The following is a 19,721-nucleotide window of genomic DNA, read 5'->3' as shown; positions in this document are numbered from 1 at the left end:
AGTTAATTTCACACAAATAAACCAAGAAATCAATGCTACTCCTCTTCTAAGTCAGAGAGAATTGTGAGAAATGAGTTTGTATAATACGATCCAAGTATTTTATTATCAATCCTTTTCTGTTTGTGGCAACACAATAAGGATCCCCCAGGGGCTATTTTTTTTTATGATGGAAACTATCATGATGGGGAAATTTTTTTTTTTGGAGAGGTTTTTGCTATAGGGCACATGCACTTGCCAGACAGAGAGAGACAGAGAGACAGAAAGCGAGAAATCACCCCCCGGGGGGACGGCCACGCCGCAATCTCTTCTCCTCCATTCTCCTCAGGATCTTGGGCATGCACGCACACGCACCCGGTGTGACTTTTAAGCCACTGGGTCTGGGACTCAAACCGCAGTCGACTACATGGGAGTCCAGCGACATAGCTATTACGCTAACTGCTGGTCCCATGATGGAGAAATTTTTTAACTGAACATTGATATACCTCCAGCACCATTTCAAAAATAAAAATTCAAATCCACCTTATTCCTCATCTTTTTTTCTCAAAAGAAGGAACAAAATAGAAACGGAAGAGGAAAACAGAAGAGGAGCAGAGTCTGGCAGAAGAGAAGCAGGCTGAAGGAGAACAATCACACAGGTGCCACCTCAGCAGTGTTACTTATTAAGTCAGGCAAAAGGAAATCCGAACGCAGTTAGTAAAAGTTAACACCTGACTCATCTGTTCATACCCTCAGAGTCATAAAGCTTGGTGTACCCGGGACAGAACGTAGAGACGGGGAATATTCAGGGTTTATGGAATCAGGAGAGAGAAATTTTTCAGCAGAATTAACAGTCATGTGATAGATGTGCTCAAAGTTGATCGGAGAGGAGATCAGACCGGAGTGATGATGAGGGGATGAATAAGGGAAACCTGGCTATCGGAAACAACAGAAAGAAGAGAAAAGGTAATGAGGTAATGAAAACGAACTCACTAGGTACATGTGACATTTCAGGCAACATGCACATAGAAAAAAAAAAGGGCAGCAATTTAAAACAGAACTGAATTGTTAATGCAATACTTTTAGGCCTCAGAAAGTTAAATTTTGTAATCCTCTTGCCAGTTACTTAACTAGACTATTTCTAGAAGATTATTCTCCTAAAATTATTATTTCGTTACTATCTTTAAGTGAATAAAAACAACTTTCAGAGATGCAAGGAGACTTACAGAATTTAATTCAGTGTTTTCTTACATGCTACAATCAAAACATGCCAAAAATCAACCAAAACCAGTAAGAATATATAAAGCAAGAAGCAGTTAAAGGACAGTGAATCTATAACACTTTGTAAGTGGACATGTTATGAAACTGTTTTTTTAGAAGTCTAAAACCATTTCTCAAGGGACCAGCAGATGGCATAATGGTTCCGTCACTGGACTCCCACAAAGTCAATTGCAGTTCAAGTCCCAGACCTAGTGGCTTAAAACTCATGCCAAGCGCATGTGTATGCATGCCCAAAATCCTGTGAGAAGACTGGAAAAGAGACTGCAGTTGTAGCTATTCCCTCTGGGAGGCGACTTCCCACTTTCTGTCTCTCTGTGTCTCTCTCCAGAGGACACATGAGCCATATAGCAAAAATCTCTCAAAAAATTTTCCTAGTATTTATAGATTTGTAATATGCATCTGTGTTTATTGATTTTTTTTTGAGAGGTTTTTGCTATAGGGTGCGTGCGCTCACCGGAAAGACAGAAGATAAAGAGACAGAAAGCAAGAAATCTCCCACCAGAGGGGATGGCCACGCTGCAATCCCTTCTCCTCCATTCTCCTCTCGGGATCTTGGGCACGCACGCACATGTGCCCAGTGTGAGTTTAAGCATCGGGTCCAGGACTTGAACTGCGTTCCACTACATGGAGTCCAGTGACATAACCATTATGCCAACTGTTGGTCCCTGCTTTTATTGATCTTATTGCCTATGACAAAAATAGTAACTATGGAATATACTGATTACTGGTCTACCCATAAGCAGCCCAAGCCTATTTCCATTTAGACATCCAAAAGAGTAAGTTTGTGTATATTCCCTCCCCTCCCAGAGGGCATGTGTGTGTTCACTGGAAAGAGAGAGAAAGAGATATGGAGAGAAAGTGAGAAAGCACTTTCCATGGAAGATGATTACACTGCAATCCTTTCTCTTCAATTCCTCCCTCCTTTTGAGATTTCGAGCATGCATGTACACAGACCTGGTGTGTTTCTCAAGCCACCAGGTCTGGAACTTGAGCTGTGTAGTCAGCCATGGGGAATCCAGCTGCCTTAACCACTAAGTCAATGGCTGGCTCCACTTTTGCTTTTAACAAGGGAAAAACCTTTTCTTCTGGTTCAGATATATTTTTTAAAAACAAAATAATGTAACGCTGAAGATATTTTCTAAAAATGCTTTTGAAGCTAAGAATTCTAATTTTTCAGATAAAATAAGTACTTCTGAGTATTAATAAACCCTCCCTTAATGGTCAGTTACCTTCTCTAATGGGAATTGTCCAGAGTCAGTTTTTTGTTTTTTGTTTTAGATTTTTTTGCTATAGGGCATGTGCACTCGCCAGAAAGACAGAGAGAGACAGAGAGACAGAAACTGAGACATCACATTCCAGGGGGGATGGCCACGCTGCAATCCTTTCTCCTCCATTCTCTTCTCGGGATCTTGGGCATGCATGCACACATGTCTGGCATGAGCTTAACCCACTGGGGATGGAACTTGAACCACGATCGACTACATTGGAGTCCAGTGACATAGCTGTTATGCCAACTGTTGGTCCTCCAGAGTCAGTATTTGAAGAACAGCTGTCTCCAGGAAAACACAACCCCTTTAGTAGAGGCAGAGGTTGAATGACTTCCTGGAGAGAACACTGACTGAGTCGAGGATGCATTTATGTTCTTATGAGCTGAGATGAGATTGTTTACTAAAAAGGTCTCATGGATTATCTAGGCTAAAACACAAAAGCTCCTAAATAACAAAGTGTTTTTTTCTCTAGAGGGTATGAGTAAAAACAGTATATTTTTACTTTCAGAAAAATCAAAAAGTAAAAAACCTATTGATGGATATGTAACTTTAAGAAGTGAAATTGCTTCTTAAAACCTGAGGAGGTCTGTAAGCTAGAAATTTTATTTTCATTAACGATTTTAGAAATGGGGAGGGTGGGGGGGAACAAGCATTTAGCATAAAGGCTGTCGCTGGACTCCCATGTAGTCAACCATGGTTCGAGTCCTGGTCCTGGTGGCTTAAACTCATGCTGGGTGTGTGTGCATGCGTGCCCAAGATCCCGAGAGGAGAATGGAGAAGGGATTGTGGCGTGGCCATCCCCCCTGGGGTGTGATTTCTTGCTTTCTGTCGCTCTGTCTTTCTAGTGAGCACACAAACCCTATAACAAAAACCTCTCCAAAAATATGAAATAGGGTGGGGCTGACAGGTGGCATGGTGGTTAAGGTGCTGGATTCCTATGTAGCCGACTGCAGTTCGAGTTCTGGACCTGGCGGCCTGTCTTCTCAGGGCCAGCAGGGGGCATGGTGGTTGAGGGTGTTGGACTCCCAAATGGCCAACTGTGGTACGAGTCCCGAACATGGCAGTTTGGTTTCTTACTTTCTCTCTCTCTCTGTCCCTCTCTGGTCAAATTAAAATAAATAAATAAATAGATAAATAAAGCTAAATAAAATAATTCTTTAAAAAAAAAGAAATGAGTAAAAGCGCTACAAGAAATATAATGTGCTAAATAAAGTAAATTTTCTAGGGGTAACATTATTGGAGAAAAACCTGCCCTTTGTATCAACAATCACTACATGGATGAACGCAGTTTGAATACCGGACCCAGTGGCTTGAAACTCACACTGGGTACATGTGTATGTATGCCCAAAATCCCAAGAGGAGAATGAAGAAGGGACTGCAGTGTGGTCATCCCCCTTGGGGGTTTTGATTTCTCACTTCCCCTCTCTATCTTTCTGTCTCTCTCCTCTCCTGTGAGTACATGTGCCCTCTGGCAAAAACCTAAAAAAATTAAAAATTAAAAAAGTAAATGATTAAGAAGATTCAAGAAAGTTGCCAGTATGTATTTCTAAGACATACACACCATTTTACACGAATTGCTTATTTTTCGTTTATATTCTCAATAATACACAAATGATAAATATCAACTATAGGAAATAGGAAAACAACCCCTTAGCCTTACTGTCCCTTCCATAATTAAGAAGCAAATAATATAATTTCAAGATTGTTTGGTATAAAAGAAAGAATTAAGGATCTGAAGACTTCTAATAAACTTTCGAAGCTGTAAGTATTTCATAGGAAAGCAATGCTGATTTGCATAAGTTAAAACATAAAAATGCCTGGGGCACATGCTCTTTGCACAGATGGCAACACATGGTTTGGGCATTTAAAAGCTTTTATATATGTTAACATCAGATAACTTTAATTCATCTGTATTTTTTGAAAACAGTTAATAAAATTCTATTTCACTGGAAAAAACATTAAATCTAAAAATATATTAAAATATCCCAAGCTTTTCTATTAGTAGATATATACACAAGAGACAGACATGCATATTAATATTATTTTCAGATATGCATATTATTGTACTGTTTACCAATGTGTACCCTGAGATAGGCATAGTCTGGGTACCTAGTAAGTGCTCAAGAAATATTTTTTAGGTGATTAAATGGATGTCTACAGAAAGCTCCAGCTTATATGAAATGAGAAAAGTCATGTGAAAACAAAATATGGCTTATGAAGAATAAGAATCCAGACATACAAAATCTTTGATGCATACTACATGTACAGGTGAAAGAACGGGTTTCAAAAATTTAGACCAACTTCTTGTCCTGGAAACACAAGAGTGCTTCCATGATACGAAAACAGTAAAAGAACGAAAGATATGTTAAAAACTGGATTGAATTAGAGGCCAAAAAGCCATTTGTGTTACTGCCAAAGAGAACCAACAAGGTGGTCATTGGTTATCAAAATCAGGTGACAACAAATACTAAAAATGAAGAGGTCTAATTGGAATAAATAGAAGGGCATGGATTAAGGAGTCAGGGGATGAATCTTTGGGGAAACACTATGTGAACTTATTTTTCTTAGTAACAAAGACTAGACACTATTTTGAACAAAAAATAAAATTATATTTCGTTAAGTGATGGGAGGGTAAGGGAAGAAAAAGCAGAATAAGGAGAAATACTTTAATGTAAACATTTTTATGATGTTTGAAATTTGACATTTTAGCATCAAGGTGTATGGTCTTGTAGTGTAGGAAGGACTAGGATGTTAGCAAATTGATTTTTCAATTGCTAATAAACTGCCAATGGCAGAAGAATAACAAACAGGAGAACACTATTAAATACTGAAACTATCCCATCTTAAGGAAAAATACTATAGTATTTGAGATCCAATAGATTTTCTACAATTCTTTTTGCTATATTGTTAGAATACATAATATAAAAAATTCTTTTTTTGTGTACTAAAATAAATCAAGTGAAAGAACTTTTAATTTTAAAAGAACTGCTTGTTTGTTTATTTACTTATGTGACAGATTTTTGCTATAGGGTGTGTGTGCTTGCCAGAGAGACAGAGACAGAAAGCCAGAAATTACCCTCTGGGGGGATGCCCACAATCCCTCTCCACTCTCCTCCTGGGGTCTTGGGCACATATACACATGTACCCGGCATGAGCTTTAAGCTTCCAGGTCCAGGACTCAAACCATGAATGACTATGTGGGAGTCCAGTGATGTAACCACTACGCCATCTGCTGGTCCCCACAAGGACAGTATTTGATGAAACCTCGTTAACTACTCAAATAATTTTGTATTCAATTATGGGTTGTTATGTAACATATGTATGTGCTTGAGATTTGTATCCCTCTATCAGTCTACATTACTATGTATCAAGTACTTAAAACACTACTATTTCAGAATTCCAAAGTAATCTCAAAAAGCTTAATTGAAATAGTACCTAACATTTGATCTATCAAATATAAGCTATAAGTATGTTCACATTTCAACTATTTATCATAATATAAAACATTCTCTTTATTAAGTTATTTTGTGCCTGACACTGTAACTTCCATAGGAAAGAATGACAGAGGTTTTGGACTGTACAGTTTTTTTTTTTTTTTTGGACAAGTTTTTGCTATAGGGCATGTGCGCTCACCAGAAAGATAGAGACAGAGAGACAGAATGAGAGAAATCACCCCCGAGGGGGAATGGCCACGTTGCAATCCCTTCTCCTCCATTCTCCTCTCGGGATCTTGGGCACACATGCACACGCGCCCAGTGTGAGTTTAAGCCACCCAGTGTGAGTTTAAGCCACCGGGTCCAGGACTCGAACCGTGGTTGGCTACATGGGAGTTCAGTGACAAAGCCATTACGCTAACTGCTGGTCCCAATTTGTTTGGTTTTTGACAAATGTCTGAATTTTATATTTTCCTCATTAGGTATTGCCATCATGTACCTGAGACATACAGTGACATACTGAGAGAAACATTTCTTCATTACACTCGTTCAGCATGTGAAGTGTATGTATGTATTTAAACCTATATACATTTTCCCTCACTTCCTCCCCCACTGACTCCTCACCCCACTCATGTTCACATTTACTATTTATTTCTCTTACCATGGGCAGGTCTTTTAGGATCTGTATTCCATCTCCAGGACCCATGTGTGCTATATGGTTAAAATTAGTTGGGTTAGAAATTAATTTATTTCTCATTTCAGGATCTCGTAGCATCTCCCTGTAGACAAAACACATAAGTTTAGACAACTTTTCCACCGTCAATGTAGGCAGCTTAAGAAAAAAATTTTAAGCACTACATTATTTTTATTTTTTATAATGCTAAAACTTAAATCTTGTTAATAAGTACATAATTAGAATAATAATATACCCAGTTAAAACTCAATTCCTTAGAATGTCTTATTTTAAATTTTAAATTAAAGATTTTATGAGTTGGGTGAGAAACCAGAGAGCATCCATTTAATACTTAGATATCAAAGGTATACTCTACAGATAATTCTGAACATTTTATGTATGTTTTTAAAAATAACTAACGGGGGGAGGGGAGCCAGCAGGTAGCACGCTGGTTAAGGTACTGGACTCCCACATGGCTAGCTGTTGCTTGAGTCCCAGATCCGGCAGCCTGAAAATTATACCCAGTGCATGTATGCCCAAAATCCCAAAGGAGAATGGAAGAGAAGAAATTGTGGCATGGCAGTCCTCCTTGGGGGTGATTTTTCACTTTTCCTCTCCCTGTCTCTCCTTCTGGCAAGCACACATATGCTATGGCAAAAAAAAAAAAAAAAAAAAAAAAAAAAAAAAAAAAATTAAATTTTAATGTTAATTAAAAAAACAAAAAACAAAAAAACAACTAATGGGCTAGATAGTGGTGTGGCAGTAAAATTTGATGCTCTGTGAGGCACTTCCTTTTAGGAAGGGTCCTGGCTCAAGTCTAGAGACTTCCCTGGATCATAGGCAAAAATTAGTCACATGGTGCCATGATCCAGGACTGGCTGAAGGCTGGATGTAGATCTGGGCTTTCAAAACCCTGTTGGAGTTTCTCTCCCTCTCTCTCTCTCTGTGTCTCATGAAACAAACAAACTTAAAAAAATAATAACACTTCAGAAATGTAACTGGAAACACTAAAATTCTATTTGCTCATCAACTTCTTAAATGTATATTGCTTTTACAATATGCACAAATGTAATTTATATTTCAGAAAGGCACACATTCCAAATATTGTAACGATTCCATATACATACAGAAGTAAATAAAAATAAATATGATACACTTTGATCTAGTACATACTCACAGCTTTGAGAATATTAGTTTAAAAGGACAGTGAGAAGCTACGTTCATTATTGCAGTTTTGTTTTGCTTTAGACAGGAAGTTGCTGTCATGATCTTTCTGTTTCAACTTCCCAGCTGAGATTACAGGTACAAGCCACCGTGCCGGGTCTTTAGGTTGAACCAGGAACCCAACCCAGGCCTTTTACATGGTCCCACCTGCAGAGCTGAGGCTTGGTAGTGTGTGCCACCACAAATGGCCCTATTATTATAGTACTTGACACCACAGGTGAATGACAGATTTCCAGGTATCCGATTTTCCTTCCGAACCACATATAGTATTATCACTAAGTAGTCCTTCAGAACCTACAAAAGCATGTGTGGATGATAAGTATAAAATACATATCGACCTCCTCTGTTGCATCCTTTCCTCTTCCGGAACTCTGAAGGAATAACGCCGCTTGTTGTTGATATTTCTAACCATTTGTTTCCGACTATTATCAGATGTTTCAGGAACTACCAGTTCATCCCCTTCTGTTAAAAAAAAAAAAATTCAAAGAACAAAGAACAATGATTTTTAAAAAAATTGTGTCTCTTTTTTTTTTTTTGCTAGAAGGCATGTGCTCTTGCCAGAAAGACAGAAAGAGACAGAGAGACAGAAAGCAAGAAATCACCTCCCAGTGGGGATGGTCATGCTGCAATCCTTTCTCTTCTATTTTCCTGTTGGGATCTTGGGCATGCACGCATACATGCCTGGTTTGAGTTTAAGCCACCGGGTCCAGGACTTGAACCATGCTCGACTACATGGGAGTCCAGCAATGTAGCCATTACGCTATCTGCTGGTCTCGCTAAATCTTTTTTATCCATCAGTCTCCAAGACAATGCAAACAATTATTGTACATACAAGTACATTCAATTTTGATTTTTTAAAAGCCATATGTTGACAGTGCTAGTAAATAAGTAATAATTTTCAATAGAAAACTTTCACATTTGATTATAAACATAAAATGGAACAATATTCCTAGAAAAAAAAACTATAGTTGCCCTGATCTATCTTTTTTACTAGTTACCCACTCCAGTATCTTTACATTACTTTTTCTCTCCCTTCAGGTACTGGTTTCAACAGCCTTTGATGTTAAAATGTTGCTACCGTTAATATACACAGTCATCAGGTATAAATGGCAAATTATTAATGTAATAATTAAATTTATACATGATAAAAATTTTCCTTGAAATATTTACTCTAAGAAGGACTAGCAGATGGCATAGCCATTATGTTTCTGGACTCCCACTTAGTCAACCATGGTTCAAGTCCCAGACCCGACAGCTTAAAACTCATGCTGGGCGCATGTGTGTGCATATCCAAAATCCTGCGAGGAGAATGAAGGAGAAAGGACTGCACTGTGGCCATTCCCCTGGAGGGTAATTTCTTTTTCTTTTTCTCTGTCTCTTGGTGAACACACACTCCCTATAGCAAAAATTTCTCTTAAAAATTTACTCAGAGATGTTTTCATTATCTTTCATTATTAAAGGCAAGAATTTGTTGCTGTTTCTATCCTTCTGATCTTGGTTGTAGATATTTAATTGTATATATTCTGAAACCCAATGACTATCTTATCCTATTTTCAGTTTTATTATCTATAAGTAAACAGAACTGTCAGCCAGAGACTCCCCAAGCATGCTAAGTGAACACACTCTATAAAATAAGTAACTGCATTCATATAACAGGATAGGTGATGCCATTATATAAGTAAGATACAAAGAAATAGAAATGCTAATCTTCGAAAGTTTTTAATAGCATTAAATCTGAAGTGAGAAGGAGGGGGGAAGAATACAAATAGACATAATAAGAAAAGCCGAAGATGCTAATTAATAAAAAAGTAATGTGCATCTTGTAGTTTGATGATATAGCTTAATCAGATTGTTTTCCAAACAAACATTAAAATAGAATTTTCTTTTTTTTTTTTTTTTTAGAAATCTTTGCTATAGCGTGCATGTGCTCGCTGGAGAGAGAGAGAGAGAGAGAGAGAGAGAGACTGAAAACAAGAAATCAACCCCCAGGGTCCCAATATGAACTTCAGGTTGCTGGATCCAGGACTTCAACTGTGGCAGGCCATATGAGAGTCCAGCACCTTAACCACTATACCACCTACAGGCCCCAAGTATAGAATCTTTAAGGTGATGAAAATATATGACACAATTTTGGAATTTGAGAATTATGAGGACAAAGCTGGTCTTGGTAAGTTATGGTAGCAATGGGAGGGTTAAATTTTTTTTTTTTTTTATTAATTTGCTATAGGGCAAGTTTGCTTGCCAAAGAGACCAGAAATACACACACACACACACACACACAGAGCACATCCCTAGTACATTCCTCAAACTGCCAGGTCCTGGACTTGAACCACACAGTCATACATTTGGGATCCAAACCACCTTAACCACTATACCACTGGCTGGCCTAAACAATGGGAAATTTTGAACAACCAGTGAGCTACAAGAGCATTTGGTCTTCCTGAGAGATTAAGGAGAAAACCAGACACAGAAAAAGAGAGGACTTCTTGGAAACAAGATTTCCTTCCTTTGTCAAAGGATGAGAAAACTACATTGAAATTCTATTAGGACTTCCTTCTCTAAGATCCACCACTACTCCTAGCCTAGAAGAGGAAGATGAAAACACAGGGAAAGACAAGTTGGAGCAGGTTTGTCCTATGGACACAAAATGGGTACAGACACATTTTAGGACCAGCATAGCCATACATGGTGAGAATAGGGTAGATCTGACCGTATACACATATGTGAAATTCCTCTAAGAAATACTGAGTTGTTAAAAGTAATGATGTATTTTTTTCTATGCAAAAATGAGTGTTCATAACTTCAGTCCTATAGATTTTGGTTAGGTTCTATGGTACTAAAGTATAGAAGAAATATTCAGCTGTAATTTCTTTACTAACCTACATAATCCACAGAAAAATTATAAGATTTGTCATAATCAAGTATGTTGCTTATAAATCTATGCAAGCTTAAATGTTAGGTTGTCAGGAAAGTCATGACATATTTGTCTATGCAAAAATGCATCAAGACTTTCCCAACAATGCAATAAAATTACTTTTTGTCCAGTAGTTTATCTTACTGTATTAAGGGACTGTGGGGGCTGGCAGGTGGCATGGTGGTTAAGGTGCTAGACTCCCATATGGTCGACCATGGTGCAAATGGACTTGGTGTCTTGCTTTCTCACTTTTCCTTTTTCTGTCTCTCTGGCTCTCTCTTCTGGTCAAATTAAAAAATAGTAACGGCAAATGGAATGAAATAAATAATTCTTTAAAAAGAGACTATACCAGTATTCAAGAGCATAGATTTTAAAGTAAGATACATCTGAGTTTAAATCTAGTCTCTTGTACTTATTATTCATGTGACCTTGGGCAGTGACCTTAGAAATAATATTTACCATAAAGTTATCCTATTAATACACATATTTCTTACCTGCCATCTTATTTTTGAAATATATTAACCTAATGGTTTCCAACCCTAAAAGATTTAAGGATCCTTCACTGTTTAAGGGTCGAACCTAAAACAATAAAAAATAAAATTAGCATTTCAACACAACCTTTAAAAATTAAATCATAAAACATCTTACCTATTTATAAAGCATACACTACTAAGACTCTTCATTTATTTACTTCAAAATACAGCCCTCTCAGAAAAATCAACAAAAAATTAATAATTCTGACTGAAAGGTATATTATTATCATTTGAACAAACTAATATAATAATATTTTAAAGGAAGAATATTTTGGGCAATTACTTATACAGAAATACATTTAAATCTTTTTTTTTTGAGAGATTTTCACTATAGGGCGCGTGCGCTCGCCAGACAGACAGAGAGAGACAGAGAGACAGAAAGCGAGAAATCACCTCCCAGGGGGGATGGTCACGCCGCAATCCCCCCTCCTCCATTCTCCTCTCGGGATCTTGGGTACGCACGCACACGCGCCCGGCGTGAGTTTTAAGCCACCGGGTCCGGGACGCGAACCGCGGTCGACTACGTGGGAGTCCAGCGACATAGCCATTACGCTAACTGCTGGTTCCCAATACAGTTAAATCTTAAATTTGACTTTTAAAAGCCATTAGTGACCAAATACTTATAATAAGAAAATATCAACACATCTGGACTAGTAGGTAGCGTGGTGGTTAGGGTGCTGGATCCCACATAACCGACTCCAAAGTTTGAGTCCTGGACCCAATGACTTGAAAGGCGCACCAGATGCATGTGCACGTGTGCTGAAAAGCCCTAGAGAATGGAGAAGAAGGGACTTCAGCATGCCTGTGCTCCTTGAAGGATGATTTCCTACTTTTCCTCTCTCTCTTTCTCTGTCTCTCTGTCTCTCTAACTCAAATGGCTGAAAACCTGTGTTCCCTGTGTCCCATCAATTCTACTCTGAGGCAAATGACTTATACAAACCCTATGGCAAAAATCTTAAAAACAAACAAAATACATCTGCTTTTGAACTCTTATTATCAAAAACTACATGGGCACATGTGAAGGAGATTTAAGGAGATGAAAGCACAGAAGACTAGGAGAAGAGACTGTTGATAAATAGAGATAAAGCAACTGGCTACATGGAATCGGTAAAATTGAATCCTTACTTTATCATGCACAAAAAAAAATCAATTCCAAATGGATTAAAGACATACAAGTAATAGGTAAAGCTTTAAAATGTCTGTAAGAAAATAAAGGCTGTATCTTTCTGATTTTGTGGTAGACTGAGCTTCTTAAAGAAGAGAAAAAAGTGCAAAATCCCAGGAGAATGGAGAAGGGACTGCAGCATGGTCATCTTCCCTGCTCCCTGGGGCTTGATTTCTCATTATCCCTCTGTCTCTGTCCCTCTTTGGTAAGCACAAATTGGCTGAGACCAAAGAAAGAAAGAAAGAAAGAAAGTGAACGGGGCCAGGTAACAGGTAGCATGGAGGTTAGGTGCTAGATCCCACATGGCCTATTGCACGGTTCAAGTCCTGGATCCAGCAGCTTGAAAATCATGTTGGGTGCGTGTGAGTATGTGCCCAAAATCATGAGAGGAGACTGGAGGAGAAGGACTGTGTCATGGCTACCCTTTTTTGGGGGTGATTTCTTACTTTCCCTCTCTCTATCTCTGTTGAGCGTATGTGCCCTATAGCATAAACAAAACAAGAACAGAAAATGAAAAAGGTGACCAATCCAACAAAAATATGAGCAAAAAACGCGACTAGGCAATACATGGATGAGGAAATATGATGAATAAACATACAAAAGGTTTGCAACCACACAATTAATTGGAGACATTCAAATTAACCTCTTCAATGAGATGCCACTTTATCACCATTAACAAAAAACCAGCACTTCTAATAATAGCAAGTATTAGAATGTGGGTCACTAAGACCTCTTATATACTGATAATGGTGATAGCCACTGTACAATTAACTATTGAAAATAATGTGACACTATCTCAAACGGCTGAAAAACTGTGTTCCCTGTGTCCTATCAATTCTACTCTGAGGCAAATGACTTAAAACTCCTGCACAAACCTACATAAAAAAAATCAGAAATGTTCACAACAAAAAAAATGTTAGGAAATAATTCAAATGTCTACCACTCACTCAGAGAATGGATAAACAGTAACACATTCCCCCAATGGAATCTTTTGTAGTAATGAAAGCAATGATCTGTAGTATATACAACAACATATAATAATAAAGGAGTAAAAAAAATGAACACTCATTATAAAATTTTTATAAAGCTCAAAACCAAGCAAACTAAGTAATATATTGTCTGGGAATATTTAAATATGGAAAAATTCTGTATTTTAAGAAAAGCAAAACAAAAATAGACACAGTATGCAGGATAATGATTTTCTTCAGGGAAAGGTAGGGTTATGGGATAAGAGAGAAACACTCAGGTAGATACAGTTAATACTGATAACTTTCTGGCACTTAAATTAGGAACTGGGTTCATGAGTGATCACTTTATTATTATGTGTCATAAATTTCAAATATTCTTTCATATACTGGGTTGTCAGAAATGTCATGACACATTTTTGCATAAAAAAAAAGTCATGACTTTTCCAACAACCCAATACATCGCAAAATTACATGGTAAGAACGAAACAGAAAAGTAATTGTAACCAGTTCAAATTTACAAACCAGAGGACCATATGTTAATTGCTTTACATAAGGTAACTTCAAAACATTTGTGAGGACCAGCAGTTGGCGTAATGGCTATGTCACTGGACTCCCATGTAGCCGACCACGGTTCGAGTCCTGGACCTGGTGGCTTAAACTCATGCTGGGCACATGTACAGGTGTGCCTAAGATCCCGAGAGGAGAACAGAGGAGAAGAATTGTGGCATGGTCATCCCCCGGGGGAGTGATTTCTCGCTTTCGGACTCTCTTGTCTTTCTGGCAAGCACACGTGCCCTATAACAAAACAAAACAAAACTCTCCAAAAAGTTTGTGAAAAAATGGAATTGATGTATGAGTTTATTTTGGTGAAAAAAAAAAATCCACATGTGCATAGTTTTTTTTTCATAATATAAAAACTTTCCCTGAACTTTCTGAAGGTTTCTTGGTATAATGTGGCAGAATATCCAGAGCTTTTTTAATTGCTGACAGTTTAAAATTAAGGAAATTAAAAAAAATTATTTTGCCATAGGTGCATGCTCCCTTTGGAGAGAGACAGAGACAGTGAGAGGGAAAGTGAGAAATTACTCCCAGAGGGGAGTAATCCCTCCTGGGATTTTGGGCATGCCTGCACATGTGCCTCGCACAATTTTCAAGCCACCAGGTATGGGACTAAAACTGCAGTTGGCCATGTGGGAGTCCAGCACCTTAACCACTACACTCTGATGGGCTCAAGAAGTTTTTTTAAAGACAGGTCCTAGGGGGCAGCAGGTGGTGTGGTGATTATAGGGCTAGATTCCCACATGGACCACGGTTTGAATCCTGGGCCTGGTGGCTTGGAAAACGTGTGTGTTTGTATATGCGTGCCCAAAATCCTAGAAGAAAAATGGAAGAGAAAGGACTGTAATGTGGCCATTCTCCCTGGGAGATTTCTCACTTTCTCTCCCACTGTCTCTTTCTGTCTCTCTGATGAGTGCATGTGCTCTATGGTAAAAACCTTAAACAAACAAATAAATAAATGCAAGTCCTTCCTGCCTCAGCCTCTTGACTCAGTAGGATTATAGGCACCATGCCATACTCTTAGGTTAGATCCTTAGGTTAGGTTAGACAAAGAATCGAATGCAGGCTTCCAATTTAGTCCCAGCCTGTGGAGTACAGAATCTTAGAACTGAACTGTGCTGGGCCTGAGACGAGCTTGAAATATTACGTTAGCTACTTTATTTCACCTCTTCCAATAAATTCTACCCCAACCAATGATTCCTGCTATACATATAATATATGAAGACAATATTTTCACAAAATAGTAGTTCAACCTGTAATTATAAAAATTCTCTTTATGCAAACCAAACATAGGGAAATATTTTTAAATACTGGGAAATACTTTTTAAAATATTATTTTATTAGGAATACCTGAAACCTTTATTTTTTAATGATGAAACAAACCAGTTTTGGTTCTAAATGTATTTTTCTAGTCTGTGAAAACTGTTCTCCCAGGGTTAAACATTATGTGAAAGCCAGTTATAATTATTAATAATAATCAAATACTCTTCAAAGTGTCTTAATCCAGAAGCAGAAATACTAACATTTAGCCTCTAGGGGATAGTCTAGTTATTAATGATAATAATCATACTTTACATATAGAAACTGTAATAACAGTAGTATAAATAGCAATAAAATTAACCAGCTTGATATTTGTTTCTATTTTCTTACTCTTTGCTAAGTCCCAAATTACCAATGATAAATGCCAAAAAATGATGAACTAATAAAAAAAGCTAACTAGTCAAATATTCATGTTTTCATTTATGTTTACTAATTAGCTTAGCCCATATTTTGACGGTAAGTTACCTTTTTGAGAGGAAGAGTCTGAATCCATTCCATGGAGTTGACATCAAAGATATCAACTGCATTTTCACTATACACCGAGAGATATGGTGCATTGTAACCTGGGAGAAGGGAAGGCGGGAACAGCTGCTGATTACCTTTAACTATTAAACCCAAAACATTCTAGAAGTTCTAAGGTAAATAATTATAAAGTGGAATCCCACTCAAATCCTATTGTAATCATATTATAGTCATATCAGACATTTTTGAGGTAAACAGAACACAAATCATAAATCAGAACTGATAGAATATGGCTCAGATTATATAGTTATCATAATACAGAAAGATTCCGTAAAAGTCCCTTGCCTGATACTAGTCCTAGAACAGAATTTCATTATATTTTAATTTTGATTCTTAAAGTGGTTATTGACAGTGAAACAAACTTACACAGAGATTTTCAGGTATGTATTCTAGTCGCAGTTACGAATGTATGATAAAGCTGATAAAGCATCTTAGAAAGTTACACGAATGGGGTAGATGCTCACTGCTATATAACTGAATTCTTATTCAACAATAAAGTATTCAACAATTAATGCCCTAATAGTTCTTGAATGCATGAAATAAGATATTTAAAATATATTATCTATAGATAAAAATGTAAAACCCAAGTAACATTTCTTATGGATGCTACATAGCATCTTTATATAACTGATTAAATAGTTCACTTAGTAACTTCTCTAGAATAAGGCCTTTGAATTATTTTGTAAGCTTACTATATTGGGGGGACACAATGAAGATAGTGATTTATGGTTCCCCAAAAATATGACATAGGATTTAAAAAAAAAGTTGCCATAAAATATCCGAGGCCCAGCTACTGTACAAGGCTGAGACCCTGGTTCAGATGCCAGACCAATATACACGGGCTGGATGTGGTAGTATGCACCTGGAATCCCAATTATCTGGGAGGCTGAAGCAGAGGACAGCAGTGGCAAGATGCCCTCAAAAGTACTTATCAATCTCTCTCCCTTCTTTCTCGGTATGTACATGTATGCTCTCTTTATTATTAAAAAAAAAAAATCAATAGAAAGATTAGTTTCAAGTATGTGCGTATGTTAATAGCTAACTCTGCTCACTTAGCCTAATGACATATGGTTACTTTACATAAGCAACATAATAAATGTTAGAAAAATTTTAAAGACAACTTTTAAAAAATAACCTGCTATTGACAATGACTACATTTAGGAGAGGAAGTGAAAGGAAAAGAGAGAGACAGAAGATAAGACACATAAGAAATTCTTACAACAAGAGGAAGGATTTGCTGGCCACATCAATTCCTGTTGTCTAGATCTTCGGCCCTGGCAGTCAGTGTATATGCCAATGCTGTTAAAACACAGCAGATATTCTTTACTGGAGATCTCAACTGCGCAGATAGCATCCATTGGTTGGTGTGTAATAAAAGATAGTGTGTGGTCGTTTGAATGGAGCATACTGTATGGACTTCCTTCTCCATTCAAAGGGTATCTTAGAAATCCTGACTGGAATCCCACACAGAGGTGTTCACTGAAGATTGCCATCCACTGGACATTATATGGGACTTGAATTTCCTTAAACTTTCGGTGACGGGTCTTGCTCTGAAATAGTTCGTAACAGAGGACCTGCCTTTTCATAGCCACACACAAACATGTGAGAGCTCCATGGCGCACCTTTCCAGATGTTATGGTTTGACACCCTTTAGTTTCTGCCAGCTTGTAAAAATCAGTCTCTCGCCCGTCCAAAGCTGACATAGGAAAAAGTCTTACATGACGATTTCGTCCTGAGATCACAGCAACAAGCTGGTCATTTGGAATGAGTTCAATCTGATGAATCTTCTTATTGTCACCAACTCTAATAATTTCTATACACAGAAACAGTAATATAGCAAATGTAGTTTTTACTTATTAATCATATACCAATTATATTTAATTTATAATAAAGACAAATATATACATAGGAGAATAAGAGATCAGAAATCACAGGGGGAAAAAAGGAATACAATTAAACCCATTATAAGATAATTTAACTCATTCACAGAAAATATTAAATTTAGCACTGAGATTACTGATAGTCAGGGCAAAGACTTCTTGTGTAAAAGCATACCAAATCTTCAAGAAAACCCTTTTTGCTTGTACTAAATTCTAGAAAAGTTCACCACGGGGTTCCTATTTTTCAAAACCAAGTAACTAAGTAACTTATATTTCCCTGAAAGTATTTCTATGGGTAACAAACTAATAAAGCTTAAGTGTACTATTTTCTCATAACTTAACTTGATATAATGATAGAACTTAGCCTATTGCACTTATGAATGTCCACTTAAATTTGTTTCTCATTATTTCTCCTAGCATTTAATTTTTTTTCAGGGAGAAAAAAAAAAGAAAAACAACAAAACTATCCCCAACTAGACTGGTGAGAAATGTATTCATGTTGGAACATTCACTTTACAAGCTAAGTGATGTATATGATTGAATGTATAAAAGAAATTAAAATTTAAAAAATAGTTTAAAAATCTGTTGTACTGACCTACAGTTAAACAAATAAACATACTTTAATAGATGCTACCTCTTATAATACTAACAGAACAATGGCAAAATCAAATATTTTGTCCATCTTTAGAAATGCAGTCTGAGTTTATTCAGCAGAACTGGTAAATAAAATGACACAAGAAAGACAATATGAACTTTACATTTTAGAACTCAGGGAGATTATAGCGATTTAAAAAATAATCTTTGATTATTAATCCTATCAAATTAGGTTTTGGAAATTTCTACATTAGAATAAAAGAAAAAAATCTGATGGTCTTTAGAATTTAGAGTCTAGAGTTAAGAATTTTCATACAACATATAATTTAACATTACTCCAAAATAATTAAGTTTCCTCTTACCATCTTTGGTGACATGCACAACAAATAACCCTTCTTCATTTCCCAAAGCTATCCTTTCATGATCTATGTAAGACATAAATAAGAAACATTCTCATTTAAAAACCAAGTAAGGCTAATAAAATAAACTAGATAAGAAGGAAATTTGATGTAAAAATGGAAAAAATATAATAACAATTTATATTATTAAATTTCCTTTTAGACTATAGTGATAAATTATAATCCTTTTTTTTTTTTTAACATTCTTGCCATATGGGGGAACCAGCAGTTAGCGTAATGGCTATGTCACTGGACTCCCACGTAGTCGACCACGGTTCACGTCTCGGACCCGGTGGCTTAGAACTCACGCCGGGCACGTGTGTGTGCGTGCCCAAGATCCCGAGAGGAGAATGGAGGAGAAGGGATTGCGGCATGACCATCCCCCCTGGGGGGTGATTTCTCACTTTCGGTCTCTATGTCTCTCTCTGTCTGGCGAGCACATGCGCCCTATAGCGAAAACCTCTCAAAAAAACCCCAAAAACAAAACAAACATTCTTGCGATATGGCATGTGTATGTGCAGGAGACAGACACAGACAGAAAGTGAAAAATCATTCCTTAGGGATGGGATGGCTATGCCATAATCCCTTCTCTTTCATTCTCTCCTTGGGATTTTGGGCATGTATGCACATGTGCCTGAAGTGTTTTTCAATTTGCTTGATCCAGGACTCAAACGATGGAGTAGGACATGTGGGATCCAGCACCTTAACTACCACACCAACTGTTGGTCCCTCGTGTATTTTTCAATACGGCAATCATTAAATGTTAGGCTGGCCCTGTGGCACAGCAGTCAGATCCCACACAGCAGACAGCAGTTTAAATCCTGGCCTCGGCGCCTCAGAAATATGAAGGGCTCATGTGTCTACATGCCCAGAATCCTGACGGGACAGAGAAATGGAGGAAAAAATGTGTGGCGTGACCATTCCCCACTGGGGGCTGCTCTCTCTTTTTTCACAAGTGCAAGTACATGTTGGCACCAAAATTAAAAAAAAAAAAAAAACAAAAAAAAAAACAA

At 37.3% G+C, this 19,721-nt stretch overlaps 1 protein-coding gene across 8 annotated transcripts in view; it reads right to left on the bottom strand.

The window, feature by feature from the left end:
• Positions 1-19,721, bottom strand: part of CDC42BPA (CDC42 binding protein kinase alpha) — a 280,345-nt gene that overhangs the window by 16,120 nt on the left and 244,504 nt on the right. For 5 of the 8 annotated variants that reach the window (XM_027775224.1, XM_027775225.1, XM_006157243.2 and 2 more), the window contains 6 exons: positions 18,673-18,735; positions 17,056-17,649; positions 15,780-15,877; positions 11,265-11,349; positions 8,195-8,318; positions 6,621-6,738 (listed from right to left, as the gene is read on the bottom strand). In XM_027775224.1, the coding sequence (XP_027631025.1) occupies positions 6,621-6,738; positions 8,195-8,318; positions 11,265-11,349; positions 15,780-15,877; positions 17,056-17,649; positions 18,673-18,735 (1,082 nt within the window). Of the gene's footprint in view, positions 1-726; positions 913-6,620; positions 6,739-8,194; positions 8,319-11,264; positions 11,350-15,779; positions 15,878-17,055; positions 17,650-18,672; positions 18,736-19,721 lie in introns of all 8 variants that reach the window. The other 3 variants (XM_014591108.1, XM_027775223.1, XM_027775226.1) reach the window with 1 other exon arrangement.

The sequence above is a fragment of the Tupaia chinensis genome, unplaced genomic scaffold, assembly GCF_000334495.1.
Source record: "Tupaia chinensis unplaced genomic scaffold, TupChi_1.0 Scaffold000532_1, whole genome shotgun sequence".
In the NCBI taxonomy this organism is placed as follows: domain Eukaryota; kingdom Metazoa; phylum Chordata; class Mammalia; order Scandentia; family Tupaiidae; genus Tupaia; species Tupaia belangeri.
This window is presented reverse-complemented; position numbering and strand designations above follow the sequence as displayed.